The following is a 19185-nucleotide window of genomic DNA, read 5'->3' as shown; positions in this document are numbered from 1 at the left end:
TTTGCCTGTCTTTTAGCTCAAGGTAAGAAGTAACCGTGGCTCAAATTCCTGATATTTTTCTAAACCTTGAAATTTATTTGGGTTTCTTTTTTTTGTTTGCTTTTGGTTTTTTTACACTAGCACATGAAAACTAGTGATTGTACTATTAAACTTACTGAGGAATATAAAAAAGAATGTCAGCTATAGTAAAATAGATGTTTTAGTGAAATACAACTTGTCTTTCAGGTAAAAGCAAAGACTGAATTGCTACTTTCAGCAGAAGCATCAAAAGCTGCTCAAAGAGCGGATCTTCAGAATCATCTGGACACTGCTCAGCATGCACTGCAAGATAAGCAACAGGTTATAAGCAAGTTTCTTTGTCACCTAAAAAACTACTTAAACACTTAAGAATAGTCTGTTTACATACTGAACAAGCATGTGAATATACATTTCAAAATCATCGTTAAGGATATTTTAACCATGTGATATGTATTCAGTTCTTTTTGCTGTAATCTAGACCAGATATATTTTGCAGTGTAAAGAATTTACTGAGGAATCCACTCCTTGCTGTAGGATTATGATTCAGAATCCAAGCTGTCCTATTGGAGTATAATTAAATTCTCACCTGTTTGTTATGAATAAAAGATTGTAGAATACACTGAGTACAAGTGAAAACTCTTAAGTATTATTGCAGATAATATATACAGATGCCTGTATTCAGAAATAATTTTCTGTGTGTCAACTGACACAAAAAACCCCAAAAGACTATTGTTAAAATTGCATGTTTTAATGTGTGTTAACTCTAGCGAAGCATTCCACTGGCTGCTGAATCAAATAATAGCATTGTTAGAATCAGTGCTGCAGTGGTCTTCGTCGAAACATCCAGCAGGTGCTAACATAGCACCATTTTTTAGAGTGGGAATGTAATTAATTCCTATAAACAGAAGACCTGTTTTTGCAACTATTAAATAATTAATAATGAAATAAATCAGCTTGGTTGGAGAGCAATGAGTTTTGATGTAACTGTCATCATAGTGGTTACTAGGTGAATGTATTCACGTCTCTTGAGGAAATTATGTTGTTTTATGTTGAACCAAATGGTTTGAAATCATCTCTGGTATGCAGACAACTGACTGTTTCCACAGTACTGGCTCTCCTCTTTGGTGACGCTGGAGATTTCATGAAGACAGCAAAAATTTTCTGTAAGGTTTTGCAGCGTTACTTTCTAGTTACTTTTGTACTAATTGCAGGATCTAGTGCATTTATTACCTACAATTCCTCTTCAATTTATAACTTAAAAACACCTTTGTTAAGATTTAGCCCACAGACCAAAGTTTAAGAGGAGTATTGAGGCTTTAAAAGAAATTTCATCAGTTTAACAGAATTTGTGCACGTGTTTGTTTTTCCCCTCTCAATTTCCTGCAGCTCAGAAAAAAAAAGAAACCTTATTTTCCTTTTTAATTTGAACACATTAGATCATTTAAAGCATATGTGACATTAGTCATTTTTGGAAGTTATTTAAAAACTAAAAACCCTCATATTTTCATTTTACCTCAGGAGTTAAATAAGGTCAGCGTTCAGTTGGATCAGGTTACAGCTAAGCTGAATGACAAGCAGGAATACTGTGCTCAGCTGGAAGCCAATCTTAAAGAGCACAAAGAGAAACGTCTTTATTTAGAACAGAAAACTGAAGAGCTAGAGGGACAGCTTAAGGTTTGTATTGAACACAGTATCTGAGCTTACAGAAACTGATTTCTCCACTGTTTGGTAGTATGTGATAAAAGCTGTGCTCCAATTATGGGAGAAAGATTGTATCAATACCACTTTTGTAGGTTTTCTTTTTTCACTAGTGTTTCCTGATCCACCCTTTAATCCTGTTCTCATCTTCTTCCATGCTAACATATGACATTAAGAAGATAGGCTTAGAACATTGACACTATACTGTCATTTTCCTGTACCTGTGCTTCTGCTAACCTCTGTGCTTCCTGGAAAGTGTTATTAGAGGGAATATGAATACTTCCTAAAATTAGAGTCTTCAAGTTCAGCCTTGCACACTTTACAAGTAGTAGCAGGGAATATGTGTTACTTTGGTTAGCCCAAGTTAATGCTAAATGTCTGATTGAACTTGTTACTAAAGCCTTTCAGCAGGCTTCTACAGAGGCATTTTATCAAGATTTTTTTATCAATGTTTTTCCTCTAACTTGATCTTAAGGTTTGCATTCCATTTCTGGAATCAGTTTTTGTCTTGAAGCACACATAATTCTGGCAGAAGGTTTGCAGAATCTTCCGGTATTTTGAGATACTAATATTTTTATTTAAGGATATGAATTAGTGCTAATGCTCAAGAGCTTTTAAATTTGGGCTTTAACCTTTGTTCAGTATTTGGTAAGCATTCTTGGTGGTCAAAATTCGTGATACATAAAACCATGTGATGCAGGTGTCTCAGGAGCAATGCAGAATTGGTTTTGCAGTATTGTTTGTCTGTTTTGAGGAAGATTAGTGGTCTTTATGCTCAAGACCAAGTGGAGTGTTTTCCCTAGCTTATGTGCTCTATAGAAGAGAAGGGAGGTTGTTTTCCCCGTATTAAATTTTAAATTGAATGGAATTAAAAAATAAAGCAGTGCATTACTAGTGAAACTATTTTGTACTTCCATCTCTCTCTGCTTTTGCATGCTGTTTTTTTCTGCCTGGTTTTATTTCTGTTTTTATTTTTTATCCTTTAGCTGTGAAAGCTAAAGTTTCACAAGTAACCAACAGAGACAAATGCTTGGGAGGAATACAGTGCTTGCTTGCACAAGATTTTATGAGGTTCCTGGTAGTTGAAGTGTGAAACTGAGCAGAGCTGTTGATGTTGTCAACAGGAATGCAACTCTGTGTAAAATCTTGGTGTCATCACCATTCTTTGGTTTATTCCAGTTGAATGCATGATATTTAAAAAAAAAGAAAAAAAAAAAAGAAAACAAAAAGCCCTCAGGAATTTTCTTGGAGAAACTTGGCCATTTTGTTTTATGGCTACTGCATGAAAGCGGAAGTGCCTGTAAAACAGCCAGTGTGATGAGGAGTCTAAGCAGTGCCCATTTGCTGGAGACTCCTGTGTTCTTTATACTCCATGTAAATGAACAAGTACCTTCTTAAAACAAACTAAGAGAAACCTCTTCCAGGCAAGCTAGGATTTCTTTACAGCTGTAGTTAATGTCTTTGGTTTTGTTGTAAAGAATGGCAGAGTTCTTGGGATATGTAATTCAGCAGTCATTTGAAACTGCTGAAACTACTCGATGGTGGCTGAGAACCCGGCCCCAAAGCTGGGCACTATGTATGACCTTTTTTTGGATAGGCTCTTTAAAGTCTTATGCATTTTGTCTATTACTTTGCAGTAAAATGTCTGCTTGACATTTAATTTAAAGACAATTTCAGAATGCTTCACCAAAACAGTTTACTTCTGGAGGAGCAAGAGGTTTGCAGGAACTAAATGATGAAAGATAAATAGCAAACTAATTAAATAGGTAGATGGAGTGCGAGAACTGTGACTGCTTTCTACAGTAAAGACTTTATGCAGTAAATGGTACTCACAGACTAGATGACTTCTACTTTTTATTGCTTTGTTGGTTGTGTTCTAATGGCTCTAACTTTTTATTTTTCTGTCTCAGAAACTTGAAGCTGACATTCTTGATGTTAAAGCAAGCAAAGAACAAGCTCTTCAGGAGCTACAGCAGCAGCGACAGCAATCTACAGATTTAGACCTCCGAACAGCAGAACTAAGTAAACAACTTGAAGCAGCAAGAGAAGCGTATGCGTTTCCTGTTTTATAGTACTTTTCAAAGTCAGACGTAAAACTAGAGTGGTTTGGACTGGAGTTGAAATTTTGTTCTTCTCTCCTGTGATTTCTTAAAATCATAGATAAAAGCAGTGTGTTCCCTCTGCTCTGAGAACTGAGTTATATCCCACCTGTTTTCTTTCACTCTGCATGCCATGCAGACTCCATCCGCCATGTTGTCTCATGTGGATCACTGACTACTGTGATTCAATACACTTCAGTTTATTCACTGTGCTTCTTGTCAGCTAAACAGTTTGATGTACTGAGGTCCACCTTTAAATATCCACAGCTCTGTAACTTTCAAAGACTACTTTGCAATTTATGCATAAGCAGCAAAGGGGTAGTTCCTGTTCATAATATTTGAGGAAGAAAAATCCATCTCAAAGTAGTGTTTAGAGTGGCTGGTATGTCTTCATTGGAGAGACAAAAAACCTGTGTTCTAGATGAAGAAGTTATACTTTTAAGCAGTTCTACAGTTAATATATTAAATAATAAAAACATTTAATGATATAAAAGAACCTTTGAAGAAGAATTTAAAAAAAAACCCAAACAACACACTTTATTTTTCTCTTTCTATTTGCAGGATGTCTAGTGCTAAATTGGATTTACAGAAGAAGTCTGAGGCCCTCGAACAAGCGAAACAGCAAATTTCAAAGCAGGAGGAGGAAAAGGCTGGCCTCAAACAAAACCTTGAGAAATCAAATCAAGATACAAGTAAACAACTCAAGGAATTAGACTGTAAAATGCAAGCAGTAACATCAGAGCTGCAACAAGTGAAATTAGAGAAGGATACGCTATTAAAGGACCTTACAGCTACCAAAGACAAGCTCTCAAAAAGTTCTGAATCCTTCAAAAAAAGAAAGGAGGAATTAGAAAAAGAAATACAAAAAGGAAAAGCAGCAGTGGCAGAAATGGTTAGTAGTTTCTTTCATTGCGCATTAAGTTTGGTGTATTTACAGTCTGATGAAATGACTTTGCTTTCTGTCTGAAATCAGTGTACATACAATGACAATGCATGGAAATTAATTGCCTTAAGGAAAAACAAATTGTGATTTCTAGTTGTTCATACATGTGTCCTACCTTAAAATTTTTTGTCTGGATGTTTGTGCTGCTAAACATCAGTCTTATCACACAACAGGATCCCTTTTTCCTTGCTGCATGGCTTTAATATGGTGAAGGAAATGAGCTGGAGAAAAGTAGTGAAACAATTCGATGGGAAATGTCCCCTTTTTAAAAAAATACATCAGCCTTATTACAAAACACAGTTTTAAACCCTTTGCTAAAGTGTCACCATATTGAAAAACATGTTTTTCTGAGGCAATTTTAGTTTCTTTTATAGAGTCTTTTGTAGAGAACTTTGCTGTACACTTGTCCGGACACGCTGGAAGGCTGTGTACTGCAGGCAGAGTAACATTGTCTGTCGTTTAGTAGAACTATTTGAATTTCATAGAGGTCTCACAAGTGGTAGTACAGCAACAAATGCTTGACGACCAGAGCAGTCTATTATGGTAACAAGAGTGAACTCTCACTAGGCTTGAAACACTTTTTTTTTCTTCTTTCTTTTGTTTCGTTGGTAATGTGAATGAGCACTATATCAATACACGTTTTATAAATTTTCTTACATGGTTGTTCTGATACCCCTGCCTCAGACGTGGTAGGGCCTTTCTCGTCTTACATGTCAACATTTCCCAGAACCCGTTCATAGCTGCTTTTATTCTGATCTAAAAAAAAATCCTGCTCCTAGTTAAAAATAACATTTTTTCCTTTACTCTTTCACCTTTTTAAGATAAGCCTTTTTGTTTGCTTTACTTAGTTACTGCTATTTAAATATTTGTTTCTCCTAAAAACTTGAAGGGTTTTCTCCCCAGTTTAGACTTAAAGATAGGAGTCCTGGTTCTGCTTCTAATTCTGTAGTCATTTGGAGACTCACCACTGACTTAAGTGCATAGTATTTGGGCTTAAAATGTGGTATTGGCGTACAAATCCTGCAAATGTACTTGCTTGTGAGTTCTATAACATAAAGAAATTTTGGATCCTGAGGAGAGTGATGAGCCTACTGCTCCCTATGAGAAGAAGGGCTGCCAACATCAGCTTTGAACAGGGAGACTATGCCTAATCAAAAAACTTCTTTGGCATGTGCCTGCACGTGTGAAGTACAGGGTATCAGCTGTGTTCAGCTTAGATTTACCACTGTTAAAGTTTTGAGAAGTTTTTAGCTAAAAACATGTCTGCAGCTGAGAAGGAAAGCTTTTTCTCTGAAAAGGAAAGTGTTATTTTTCAAAGCTTTATAGGTCTTGCAGAAATACCTGGAACTCAGTCTTAGAAGCTCACAGAAATAATTTGCTTGTCTTCCGTTTTTTAGGAAAAATCTTGCCAAGAAGTAAAACACCAGCTCCAGGTACAAACAGAGACTGTAGCTAAAGAGAGGAATGAATTGAAAAACTCTCTGGAAAAGAAGGAGGGGGTAAGCTGTCCACTTGGTTTCAAAATTCTCTGAAACAATAATAATAAATGTTTAAAAGATTCATTTTCAGTCTCACGTGCTGGGACTGATGAGAGATAAAGAGGTTGCAGTTCTCAAATTGTAACCTGCCTGAGGCACTGAAATAAGGTGATACTAAAATCTTCAAAGATGTTAGTATGAAGTTTTAAAAAACAGGTTTTAATCCTGTCTTTCTCTGCCCCACATACCCTAGTGGGTGATTTTAGCTCTCCAGGTTTTTTCATTAGTGAAACAGTTGTTTTGTATTACCATGTCCCTTGTCCTCGATTTTTTTTTTTCATACTTACGGTCTGTGAACAATAAAAATTATTATCTCATATCCTTAGATCTGTTTTAGTCTGAGGCCTGATCAGTCTGTTCTCTGAGTGATTGACAGGACGTTTTCAGATGTCCTTGAAGGATTTAGTTGCTTTTGCAAACTTGTATAATTGCCTGTGACTGCATAAGAATCAAATGCACTTCTTTTTTAAAGATGAGCATTCAAACTACAAAATCACGTAGTCCAGCTGGCAACCTGAAGGCCAAATCCACTTTCATGGATTTCTTTACCCAAGCTGTCGTGTGTTCCCTAAAGGAATCAGAAAAGATACGATGAGTGGACACAATTTGATGAACTGTGATGGACTCTTAGTGCCTGAAAGAGGGTTTGTGGATGTACAGGTGTGCTGGTAATTGCTCTATGACTACTGCTGCTACTCCCCTGGCTCCTCTCTCGTTCAGCAGAAGCACTATGGTGCTCTGTGGCAAGTGCAGGAGGATGAGTTTGATATCTGCTGCAGCTGGCAGCAGAAGAGCCCAGACTACTGCTGGGTGGAGATTTGCCTGCTATTAATTTTTAATGGTGAAAAGGACTGCAGTTGTTCTAAGGGTAGGAAATTTGGAATAAAAAATTATTTTAATGTATTACAGTAACTCTTAAGATCTAAATCTACTTGGCAGTGTTGGAGCACCTAGATCTGAAGCAGAAAGTAGCAGCAGTGATACTGTGGGATGGTCTGGTTCTGTGTGCAAGAAACAACAGTAGCATACTTGGAAACTGTTTGCTGCAAATAATCTGCAGCTCTTTACAAAACCGTACGAGTGGGCATACTGGACCACAAGAAAGATGTAGCTTAGTATCTGGTCTCTGGCCGAGGAAGACAGCAGGTGCCTAGAGAAAAATAGAATAGGGCTGGTCTTTCAGATTCCTGCAATTAAGGGATTCTCCCCAACTCCTAGCAGTCTTCTAGGAGCTGATTTCCTGAGGCTGTATCTTCATCCTTAACAGCTTTGATCAGTTTTTGGTCTGTGGAGTTGTTTGCTTTTTGAACTACATAATTTGTCATCCACATGGTTCAACATGCAGTTGTACAAATAGGCATGTAGAAATAGTGATTTAAGTTAAATTTATATACAGTTATTTAATATTTTTGAATATAGATTTCTAAACAGTTGTCGATAGAACTTGATTCAGCACGAGCACAAGTACTGGAAATTCAAGGTCTTCTGAAAGAGAAAGAAAAAAATGAGCAACATCTCCAGGGAAAGCTGAGAGAGTTAAAGGAATCTTTTGAGCAGAAGAAAAAACATAGCGAGACACTGCAAGCTGAATTAAAAACTGCCCTTTTAGAAAAGGTAAGACTGGCCTCTCTTACTCCTTCAAGAAAATTAATGTAAATTTCTCTGATAAATGCTGCAGCTTTTATGTCAATATCTTTGTGATGTACAGATGTTTGCTGTAGTCTTGTTGGAAATGATAAGGTCAGGATATGGAAACCAGGTCTTCAGATGCTGTTGGAAATTGGAACAACAACAACAAATAAAGTAAAAAGAACCGGTGCTGAAATATGGCTTCTGTAGGAAATGAATTTCTGTAAAGTGATAAAAATGGCTAGATTGAATGTCTTTGTTTTGCTTCAGGAGCATGCTATGAGGCAAGAGCTGCCATTTTCTTGTAAAGCAGTAGAGTTTTCTGAGAGTGGTTTAGACAAATTTGCAGCGTTTCGGAACATCCATGGCAGTTTTAAACCAAGTCTGCTCTTATTATACCAAAAGAATTTATCTAAGTGACAGTATGAAACTCGTAAACCATAATGGAAAGAGTTCAAATATCTTACAACATTAGGGAATGTTGTGTTGTGTGCCATGCACTGTTAAATGTTGCTGCAGCTTTGGCTGCCCTATGCCACATGATCATATTTGTGCTTTAGTCTTTCTGTGGAAACTTTAGGACTTGGAAACATTATTTAGATTTTTAATGTTTGGTCTTAATGTCACTTAGTCTCCTGACATGAATTAAATTTTGTTGTTAAATTAGTTACAAAATATTACTGTAAAATCACAAACATCAGATTACTGAAGTGCTGTTTCGTAAGTGGAAAAAAATTTTATCTTGCAGTAGAAATGCAGTTTATTGAAATGGTTAGGCTTGCTTTACTGTCTGTAACTTTAATTGAAACTTGCTATGCTTATGTTTCAGGCAGAACTGGAGAATAAACTGCAACAGCAGTCAATTTTGTCATCGCAGGAGCTTAAAGCAGAGAAAGTCAAGCTAGCAGAGTTACAGAAGACCCATGAAAAACATAAGGAAAACATGGAGAAGCTGCAGCTGGACCTTTATGGGAAAGAGTCTGAGCTGCTGGCAACCAGGCAAGATCTTAAGGTACTTACAGTAATATTAATGTCATATGTGAGTTAGTAGATCTGTCTATATCCATTTTGAAGACCAAGAAACAGTGCAAGAAGTGTATAGGAGGAAAAAAGCTTTTCTGCCATATATAGATTTTAATGCTGTTCAGTCCCTTCCCTGCAGACAAAGGACATCCTTAAACTAATTTAAAGCCAAGGGTATGTACCAGCTTGCCTGAATTACACTTGCATTTGTGCAGCAGCAAAGTGAAAGATGATTTATTTTTGTATTATTTTAAGAGTTAATTTTTTGCGTTGCTTCTTCTTGTCATATATTGTAACTTTCAACTAATTTCAACAGTGTAGCTAATTAGGGCAAAGTCTCTGCCAGCAGGTGAGTAACTACCATCTTATAGATGATTTAACTAGAATTTTAGTTGTCAGTCTTTTCCCATGTCCTTGTCCCTTCTGCTTCTTCCTGGCTGATTGACAACACTCAGAGATACCAAACTAACAGAAAGAGTAGGTTTAGGGACCTGCCTGGAATACAGCTATCTGAACTTAGTCCTTGAAGTTTTTGCTGTTCCTAAGATGAATTTATCTGATTTGGTATTAGGGTGTAGTGCCTTCAAAGAAGTATTGCTGGGAGATGAGTCAGTCAGCAAAGGTGGTTTTTGTCCTTTTTTCTGCTCCTCTTCCATGTCAGTGCTAAGCCAATGCTCCAGTTAGTCCCAGGACATACTGTGCTGCAGAGACAGGCTGTCTACTGGCAAGATGAGTGGCTTTGGCACTTACCACTTCAGATGAATGCCGCTACAGCTTTGTCTGTGTCTGTCTGATACTGTTGTTCTAGGCTCTTCTGAAGTTTATGGAGAGAAATAGACACTTTGGTTGGACAGATCATCTGATCCATTTTAGATGTCAGCTTCTGTTTGCTTTGTTATGTATAAAGGGAGCCGTTGTGTGGTGGTTTAACCCCAGCCAGCAACTAAGCACCACACAGCCACTTGCTCACTTCCCTGCGGTGGGATGGAGGAGAGAATCAGAAAAGTAAACATGAGGAGACTTGTGGGTTGAGATAAAGACAGTTTAACAGGTAAAGCAAAAGCTGTGCACGCAAGTACAGCAAAATAAAGAATTCATTCATTACATCCCATCAGCAGGCAGGTGTTCAGCCATTTCCAGGAAAGCAGGGCTCCATCATGCAGAACAGTTATTTGGGAAGACAAACGCCATCACTCCGAATGTCCCCCCCTTCCTTCTTCCCCCAGCTTTACATGCTGAGCATGACGTCATATGGTATGGAATATCCCTTTGGTCAGTTGAGGTCAGCTGTCGTGGCTCTGTCCCCTCCTGACTTCTTGTGCACCCCCAGCCTGCTCGCTGGTGGGGTGGGGTGAGATGCAGAAAAGGCCTTGACTCTGTGCGAGCACTGCTGGGCAGTAACAAAAACATCTGCATTATCAACGCTGTTTCCAGCACAAATCCAAAACACAGCCCCATGGGAGCTACTAGGAAGAAAATTAACTCTATCCCAGTCGAAACCGGTACCCATTGGTGACTGCTTAGATTTCAGAGCTCCCTTTCACCTGTCCCAGTGGAGGCCTTTTGGTCCCACCACTAAATTCGTTAAAGGTCATGTGGCTGTTTCAGATAGACCCATGTTAGCTGTGGAGTCCTAGCCAAGCTCCAAGTTCGGGGTTATTTTAAGAAAAAGATAAATAGGTCCTTTACATATAGGCCATTGGAGTTTTATTAATCGTGCTCCTGCTCTGTAGAGTTAGATTACCTGCCACATTTCCCTGCAGGTTGCAGAAGCTTTATTTATTAGTGTTTCTTGGTTGAATCACTATGTAAAAGTGAAGAACATCAACATGATTAATAAGCAAAGGTGATTTAAACATACTCTTTCTTATGATCAGTTACTATAGCACATGTATGTCTGTGAGTTAATTTCCTGCAATGCATTTAGATCAACATTTGGTAATACAATGACCTGTAAAAGCATCAGATGTGCTCAATAACTGGGTTTTTTTTGGTATAGTTTTCATTTAAGTGTTGCTTGTTGCAAAAATAGCTCTGAATAAGTGTTATTAAACCATTTTGATGACCTCTTGTTCTGGCAAGTGTAAAATAGGACAGTAGACATCCCATGTGCTTTTGAACCTGAATGGGGATGGTAGCAAAGGAGAGAGAGAACATCCATGCAAAAAGGTAAAATAAGGTGATCGCAACGGAAGAACAAGATTTTCAAGATGAGCAGTCAGGGAACTTGATGTATTATGTAAGTCTCTGTGGAGCCTAGAGAGCCTGAAGAAGATTGAGGTCCCCAGTACTGAAGTGATATACCAACTCAGAGACTGTTTGCTAGATTTTAGTTTAAAAAAACAAACAGTGTGTTAATTAGGATTAGTGAGGTCTACTTGCTGCCACTTTTTTTCTGTAAAATGTAGAAGAGAGAAAAGCTGGGGGGCAGATCTTTCATTGTGGATGTGCTGCCTCATTGCAATGTGAACCTGAAGAAGCAATAACTTGTCTCAGGAAACTGCAAAGGAAAACGCACATTCAGAAAGCCTCGGCATGATAACGTTAGTCTTGAGACCTGAATAGCAAAATACCACTCAAGTCAGAAGAGCTTTATGGAGAAGTTTCATAGTCCAGTTCCAAGTTAGTTGTCTGCTTTATATTTCGCCTTAGGTGAGCTGATAAAAGTAGATCATTTGAGCCAGAGCTGTGGATTTTGGTTCAGGTTTGGAACTGAAGCCAGTGGACGGGCTGAGGTTCAGATTGGTCTTAATCTGACTAGGAGGCAGTAGTAGAAGTTATTAAAACTTGTATGTAAGGTGAGCTTCCGTGTCTTTCAGTGTAGGATTTTTAATAGAGATACGAACTCCCTGCACAGCCGTGTGGAGTCAGCACGGTTTGAAGATCAGCGTTGTCCAGGAGAGGCATGGCCAGGCCCTATCATGAGATTTTGCCAATGCTAGCTTTTCTTTAATTAAAAATATTAAGGGAAAGCTGAAATATTCCCACGTTGGCGTAGCTATGAGTGAGGCCAAGGTTTCAGGCGTGAGGACAGATGGTACGGGGCCGTACAGCGGATGGCTGCGGTGAGTAGGGTGGTGGGGCTGATTCCTGGGAGGGGATGGCCGAGTCGGGCCGTACACAGAGCACCATCTGCTGGCATCTCTGCGGAATGTCACTGCTGGCGTGGCCGGCTCGGCTCCGGCTGGGAGACTTGAGGTGGGACTGAAAAGTGAGCAAAGGATTCGGGAAAGTTTTTGCAGTTGGAGATAGAACGTTCCATGAGGGAGAGACGCAAAGCGTTAAGCGAGTTATGCTCTCTGCAGCGCTTTCAGCGTGGCTGGAGAACGACAGGTCCCCTTAAAATCCTCCTTTCTGGTTCAGTAACAGAAGATCCCAGCTATGTAGCTGTAGCCAGATGCAAACTTGGTTCGGTGTTAGCAGAGGAGAAGTGAGAAGTGGTGTAATCAATTTGGAAGTGAGACGTAGTTATAATTTTGTGAATGCGCTTTGCTGCAAATTTACTTTGTTTTAAAAATGCACCGTCTATGACAGTAACTAAAGTCGCATGTTTTTGTCTCTGTGACAGGAAAAAGAAGTCGGGCAGGATTTTGGTGCTTGTAAAACCTACAGTTTTTGATAAAACAGAATATATATAAAACAAAAAAAAGAATACCATTAAATATTTTTGTGTATATAGATATACACAAAATACATTTGTGTGTATATAAAATACATAAATATTTATATATATACCCATGAAACTTTTTTTTTGTGAAGAAGGCAATTTTTATATAGAAGAGTTAATAAAAATGCAGAACTTATTTTTTTGCCTTGATTTTGAGTTAGTGCAAATACACTTTGTGTGAATCCCACTCTCCCAAGCTCTGCCAAGTATCCTTCAGTCTTGGCATTTGCACTTTTTGTAGTCAGTCCTGGTTTCCTCTGTGTTCTCAAAAGAATGTTTCTTTGCCTCCAATATTGGCATCGCTGTCAGTGTATCTTCAGCAGACATTCTGGGATGATATTCATGCTGCCAAACCTCAGGTCTGCAAGTCAGGAAACTAAATTGCCTACAGTCAGTCTAACTCTACTTCTTAAGAAGTGAGGTGGGATCAGGTTGGCATCTATGAATAATTTCATGTCTCTCCTCGTGGGCTGGAGTTGGAGGAGGGGGGAGAAGATGGGACATAAAGACTAAAATGCTCATTTGTAGACCTTGCTTAAGCAGAATGAGCAAGCCCAGGTCCTAACACCCAGCTAGTTCTGCTGTTGACACTATTATTTGCACTGCAGCAGCCCAAGTTGTACTGAATTAGACTGTGATATCTTCTTATTTTTTTATTTACTTAAACCTTATACTAGTCATCCAAAGATCTGGTTTTATTTACAAAAGTAACTAAGATTGCCTTCTTTTGTTCTGTATGTACCTTTTCTATGCATTCAGTTTTGTCTGCCATCCTAAACAGCTATGTGAGGATTGGGGGTATCTTGTTGGCAGAACACCTATCATAGTTTGGGAGCAATTGCAAAACTGAATGATAATTAAATAAGGTAAATGGCATCAGATGTTTTGAGAAGTGATTTTGTGTTAAAGATGTGGGCTCCTCAGCAGTCCAAAAGAATCAGGCTGAAGTACAGTCTCAGTGCAGACTAAGCCAGGAGCAAGGATAATAACTGGAACATTTAACCACGTGCCAGAAGATTTCTGCTCATTTTGAAAGGATGCTGCGAGGAACTTCTGAGCAAAGCAGAAAGGCAGGCATAAATAGCTAGAAGGTGCATTTACTGTAGAAATTCTATTGAATAGTTTCCCAATTAAGGTAGGTAGCATCATTATTAATCAGAGAACAATTAAGCAGCACTTGTATATGTAAGCTGTAGTATGCTAAATTGTATGCAAAATTCCAAGTTTGCTCTATCAGAAACTGCTGAGTTGTAGAAACATTTGTGCGTAATGCAGTGCATAGTATGTTTAATACTGGCTCCTCTTAAAAGGACGTTTACATTGTCTTAGCCTAGGTGTAGACACAATGAGATAACCTGTCCAGTGTAGACACCTGGGGGGAAGGAAGGGGAGCAATGAGAGAAGAATATCCCCTAGGTGAGGCTTTTAATTTGAGTATCACTGTCCACTTCATAGCCACATTTCATCATCCTGTGCTAGCAAATTGGATGTAATCACATTTCTTCTATTGGAAATGAATTTGAATAAAAGCTGTGTCTTTATTTTACCTCTTTCTAAAACTGGAGAGACTATTGTTTTTTTCTGTGAAGATGTTCTGTGAGGATGCTACACTTCCCATCCTTTCTCATTGCTAGGAAAATATGGTACTACACTGCTCACAGTGGAGCAGAGAGAGATAATTTTGCTTTCTGAAAGACCCACCTTGCTGCAAGCTTGAAATTGCAAATGCACATTGTATTTTGCTTAAAACATTTGCTGAGTTAACACCTTGCAAAGTGTTAAGTCATAAACTGTAATAGCTCAGAAAGCATATCAAATAATTTGTCTGCAAATTAATTTTAAAAGCCAGTCTGAGCTTTTTGAGAGCCAGTGGGGTTGTTGAAAATGCTGTTTAATCAGCAGTGTTCTATCTGTTGGTGTTTTGAACTAAGTCTGACTCGACAGGCAAAGCACTTCGGACATTACAAGGAAGGGCTGGGAGGCATCAGAAATCAATTTGGTTATAAATCAACATGGGAATTGCTAAAACATATGCATAATTAAGTGAAGTCAAAGTTGTGTTTTTATTGTTCCTTTTAAAATCACTAACCTTCAACAACAGGTTTGATTAGGATTTAATTGAGAGCTTCAAAAAGAATTTAGTTTATCTTGAAAGACTTTAAATCCTTAGTGGTGCACTGAAGTAATAAATTTATCACTAATAATAAATCTCCTCACTTCACATTCTGTATCTTAGCATCAAAAGTTTCCATAAAATACCAATATTTTAGCAGAGTGGAGGATATGAATTTGATATTTCTCTTTCTCATTGGTTCTTTGTGAAAGAACATGCTTCTAAGTGGAGCTAGTCTTTGCCTAAGCCAAAGGCTTTAAAAAAAATAACCTCCAGAATACTAAGTCAAGAAGAAGCCCAAAGTTTGATTTTTACTGTGACCAAGTAGAATGAGCCTTGAGTGCAAGTTTTAGGTTGTTTCTTGGGTTTACGCGACCTGTTGTAGAGAGATAAATCCAAGTTCTTTTCCTAGGTAATGGGGAGAGTTGCAGGTGAATTAAAATAAAATCTGTAGTAGATTTTGAATGGAAGTTTAAGTTTTGTGTTTAAAATGCTAATGCAGCTGAGACTATGAAATGTTTTGTCCTGATATGAACATTTTTAGGTTGTACATTTCATTTTAGGATTTTCAAAAATTTCATGATTGTTCTAACAGTAGCTTCATTGAGCCATTGGTAAAAAGTAGCATAGAATGACTTTTGAAATCTTCACAGTATAGCTTCACTGCCTCTTAAGTAACAGCTGTCTAGAGTTATGTAGCAGTTCATTTGCCCAGAGAATAGAATAAATTTGTGTGAGCAAATTCAAGTTCATTCCTTTTTCATCAATCACCTTTCATTCTCTGCCCTTTTGCATGTTTTTATCTTTTCTCTGTGGAAGGATGCAAGCTGGAATATGTACAGTAAGGTATTGCTGCTGGAAATGGTACTGGGGTAGTTTGTTTTTACTTAGAGTAACCTCATAACCTAAAAGTTTCTGTAACTATGCTTTGTCAGTGTTAGAAGCTAAATGTTGCATGCTAGATAATGATTTTTCCATGTGAGGAATTAAGTGACTGTTGAGTATCTGAAGCTTTTATACTGACAGATAATTTGCAGAGCTCTCTTTGTAATTAGTCCACAGAAGAAAAACTTGCTCTAGCTCAAGAAGAATTAGTTTCCAGCAGAAATCGAATTGCTAGCAATAACCAGCAGATTCAGGAACTGAAGAAAGCAAAGTCTACGCTGGAGCAGGATGCATCAAAGAAGGAGCAGCAGCTGGGCGAGAAGACCAAAATGTTACAGGATCTTCAGAATGACAGGGTAAGTGCCTCTGTCTTTTGAAATCTTCACACAGACACATCTACCCCACACAAGCACCCTTTATAAATATCTGTTACATCTCTAAACAAGTGGTATTTTGGGGGCCTGACACTGTTGTAGTGCATAGCAATGGCAGTTCTACTGAACCTCTTGCAGAGACTTTTAACAGACAGTTGAAGTGAATTTGGTTTGAAATAGGCTGATAATTTGTTCTAAGTGGTTCGACATGTGGAAAACATTTTTAGTTTTAAATCTAAAACTGCAAACATGATGCTAATTGTTTGCACTGTGAACTGTGGATAGCGATATGTGGCAGTTGTTTCCTCTTAATTACAAAGCTGCCAAGTAGGTTTTGGGCCCTGAATGTTTTTTGGTTCTTTGCGGGTTTTTTTTGTTTTTCTTTTTTTTGGTGAATTTCAAAGAAGTAACGTTTCTGGCACTTTTTATTTCCTTCAAGATTTTGAAAGAAAAAGACTTGGCTAATGAAAAGTGTAAAACAACAGAGCTCCAAGAAATAAGAAATAGACTTGAAAAAGAAAGTACCAAGCTGGGTGAAGAGCTTAGAGCCTGCAAGCAAGAATTTGAGAAGGTATATCGAGACAAACTAGTCTTCATGTAGTTGGTTATCTGATAAGAAATATGTGCCTACTCAGTAGATGTTACCTGAAATGGCTTTGCAAAGATGGTTGCTGTAAATACCAGTATTACAGGTAAGGGAACCAAAGCACAGATTTCGTTGAGGTTCTGAGCAATGCTGACTTAGTTAATGATAATGCTGGTTCCCAGTGTTCTTGGCCAGGTGGACCACATAACTCGTCTTAGCTTCAAGGTGGGTTGTATGTCCTGGCTTTTTTCCTGTTTCACCATAGATTCACTGTGCACACCCTTGCTTGACTATTCTGAAGTGCACAGAGATGTCCAAAAGTGCCTAGAATATCTGGAAAACTTCACATTCATGACTCATCTGGTACTTCTCAAGGATGTGTGGTAGAGTTGGAACTCCCTTGGTGTGCTGTGGTTTCTAAAATGTCTTTTAAAAGTCACACTCAGGGAAGAAACAATGTCAGGAGCCTCATAAAAGACTAACTCTCTTCCAGAGTCCTAACAATCAAATGAGGTCGCTAAACGGTAAAAGTTCGGAGGCTTTAATTAAATAATTTTTAGTCTTCAGTAAAACAACCTTTTTCTCACCACATTCTATGTATTTAATTTTTTAGTCTCTGTAGAAGCAAACACTCCTAAAAGGGCCATAGTTTGTGTTTTCCATATTATACTAGTAGGAGTTATATTTGCATCTGTTGAGCATACAAGGTTTAAGTTGCTGCACAAGTATAAATGAAGGTACAGTCCCTATACGATAATAAAAAGAAAGTAATGTGATACTTTAGGAGTTTCAGATGTTGCTTTGTTCTCCACTGTTTAAAAATGGTCTCATGTTTAGATAGAAGTCTGTACTTTGTTTCTGTCAGGCAATCTATGCCCATTACTTTCTTGGATTTTAGGGAAAGTTTGTTGTAATTTTTACCATTACTAAAATCTCTATTCTAAAGAGTAACATTTGTAAAGATGTATATAAAAATGTATACACACCAATGACAGCTTAATATTCATCTCTCCATCTCCATACAAGCAGACTGAACCAGAAATCGTCTCCTAAAAGCATCCATTCTGATTCCCTTCTCCTACCAGGAAGTGGATAGATATGCATCTATAGGGCATCTCCCATTCCTCAGGATATGTTCTGTTACTGCCTCTGGTTTGGTTTTGACTTGTGACAGAAGTTTTAATTTACGGAAAACTGGCAGTCCTATCAATCTGTTAGTACCTGTGTCCTGGCCTAAACCACAACAACCTGCCAGCTTGGCTGTGTAATTTTAAGGAAATCCATTCCTATAAATTTAACTAAGCATTCTACTTCAAGATTTTTTTATGTTTTATTGCAGAAGAACAAGTAAAACTAATATTTAAAACCGAATGTATCATCCTACTTGCTTAGCACATAGGGTAATTATTTATACGTTTAAGACTAATAGAAATGAGCTTTCTTCCATCTTGATTTTTACATTGTCATTACAACATTTTGAACCTCATTATTGCAACTAGAGAACAATGTGAAGTAGATTTTAGAACAGACTAAAAAATGACAACGGACGTATCTTTTCAAAGAACTGTAGAAAATAATCCATCAGAGCTTCCACTCTTTAGTAGAAACATACATTAAATTAATTTAAAAAATTGGATGTTGTTCATAATATAGATGTAAGTTTAAAATCTTTAATCATTAAAATCACTGATACTTTGTGCTATAAAATAATCCTTTCTTCCAGTGATAAAACTAAAATTATTGCTGTCCTCTCCTTGGAAAGAATTACAATAGTTTTGAATTTAAAGCATTTACACTTTCAATGTTGCTACTTTAACTTTGAGATCTGTATTCTAACAGGAGGTAGCAAATCTCAAGGATGCAAAACAGCTATTGATTCAACAGAAATTAGAGCTGCAGAGCAAAATAGATAATATGAATTCAGCTCTGGAACAGGAGAAAAAAACCCATCAAGCTGTCAAAGATCAGCTGAAAAAGAGAGAAGAGGAGCTGAAGAAAGAATGCACTGAAATTGAAGCTAAACTGGTTAGTATGTTAGAGAGTATAAGACTGTTGTTTTATGAACATGCCTTTGGATTCTTTTAGGGACAGAGAGGAAGCAAAGAATTGACATCAATTTCACATTACATTAATTTTTAAATGACAAGGTCAGAAATCTGAGGCATTTAATGGTGTAGGGAAGTTCAGTGGGATGACAGCCTTGTCTTACAGGGTTTGTTGATTAAAAGTAGGGATTCTAGTACAGTAAGATTCTTTGCCTCAATTAAATGTAGGGATTAGGGAAAAAATACTTGGACAGTTGTTTTTCATTGTTCAATTGTTTTCTTAGCACACAGAGGAAAAAGAGAGAGAAGAAGAAAAACGGAAACATGAGGAAAAGGAGACCAAGCTCACTATGCAGGTCACAGCTCTGAATGAGAACCTGGCTACCATGAAGAAAGAGTGGCAAAGCAGTCAGAGGCGAGTGAGCGAGCTGGAGAAACAGACGGATGATTTACGTGGGGACATTGCCGTCTTGGAAGCAACAGTGCAGAATAATCAGGATGAGAGAAGAGCCTTGCTGGAGAGGTAAGCTGTGATCATGACGATGTGGAAGCATAGTTTGGGAAATG

The 19185-nt window shown here is 37.8% G+C and overlaps 1 protein-coding gene across 2 annotated transcripts in view; it reads left to right on the top strand.

Annotated features, from left to right (window-relative positions):
• The window catches only part of EEA1 (early endosome antigen 1), a 75370-nt gene that overhangs the window by 50991 nt on the left and 5194 nt on the right, over positions 1 to 19185 (top strand). For both annotated transcript variants that reach the window (XM_086610918.1, XM_086610917.1), the window contains 11 exons: positions 226 to 339; positions 1537 to 1692; positions 3627 to 3766; positions 4377 to 4707; positions 6156 to 6257; positions 7716 to 7910; positions 8755 to 8937; positions 15784 to 15969; positions 16427 to 16558; positions 18413 to 18598; positions 18903 to 19141. In XM_086610918.1, the coding sequence (XP_086467044.1) occupies positions 226 to 339; positions 1537 to 1692; positions 3627 to 3766; positions 4377 to 4707; positions 6156 to 6257; positions 7716 to 7910; positions 8755 to 8937; positions 15784 to 15969; positions 16427 to 16558; positions 18413 to 18598; positions 18903 to 19141 (1964 nt within the window). The remainder of the gene's footprint in view (positions 1 to 225; positions 340 to 1536; positions 1693 to 3626; positions 3767 to 4376; positions 4708 to 6155; positions 6258 to 7715; positions 7911 to 8754; positions 8938 to 15783; positions 15970 to 16426; positions 16559 to 18412; positions 18599 to 18902; positions 19142 to 19185) is intronic.

Source organism: Tauraco erythrolophus, chromosome 4 (genome assembly GCF_009769465.1).
Source record: "Tauraco erythrolophus isolate bTauEry1 chromosome 4, bTauEry1.pri, whole genome shotgun sequence".
Lineage (NCBI taxonomy): Eukaryota > Metazoa > Chordata > Aves > Musophagiformes > Musophagidae > Tauraco > Tauraco erythrolophus.
Note: the sequence above shows the minus strand (reverse complement) of the source record. Positions and strands in the feature narration are given on the sequence as shown.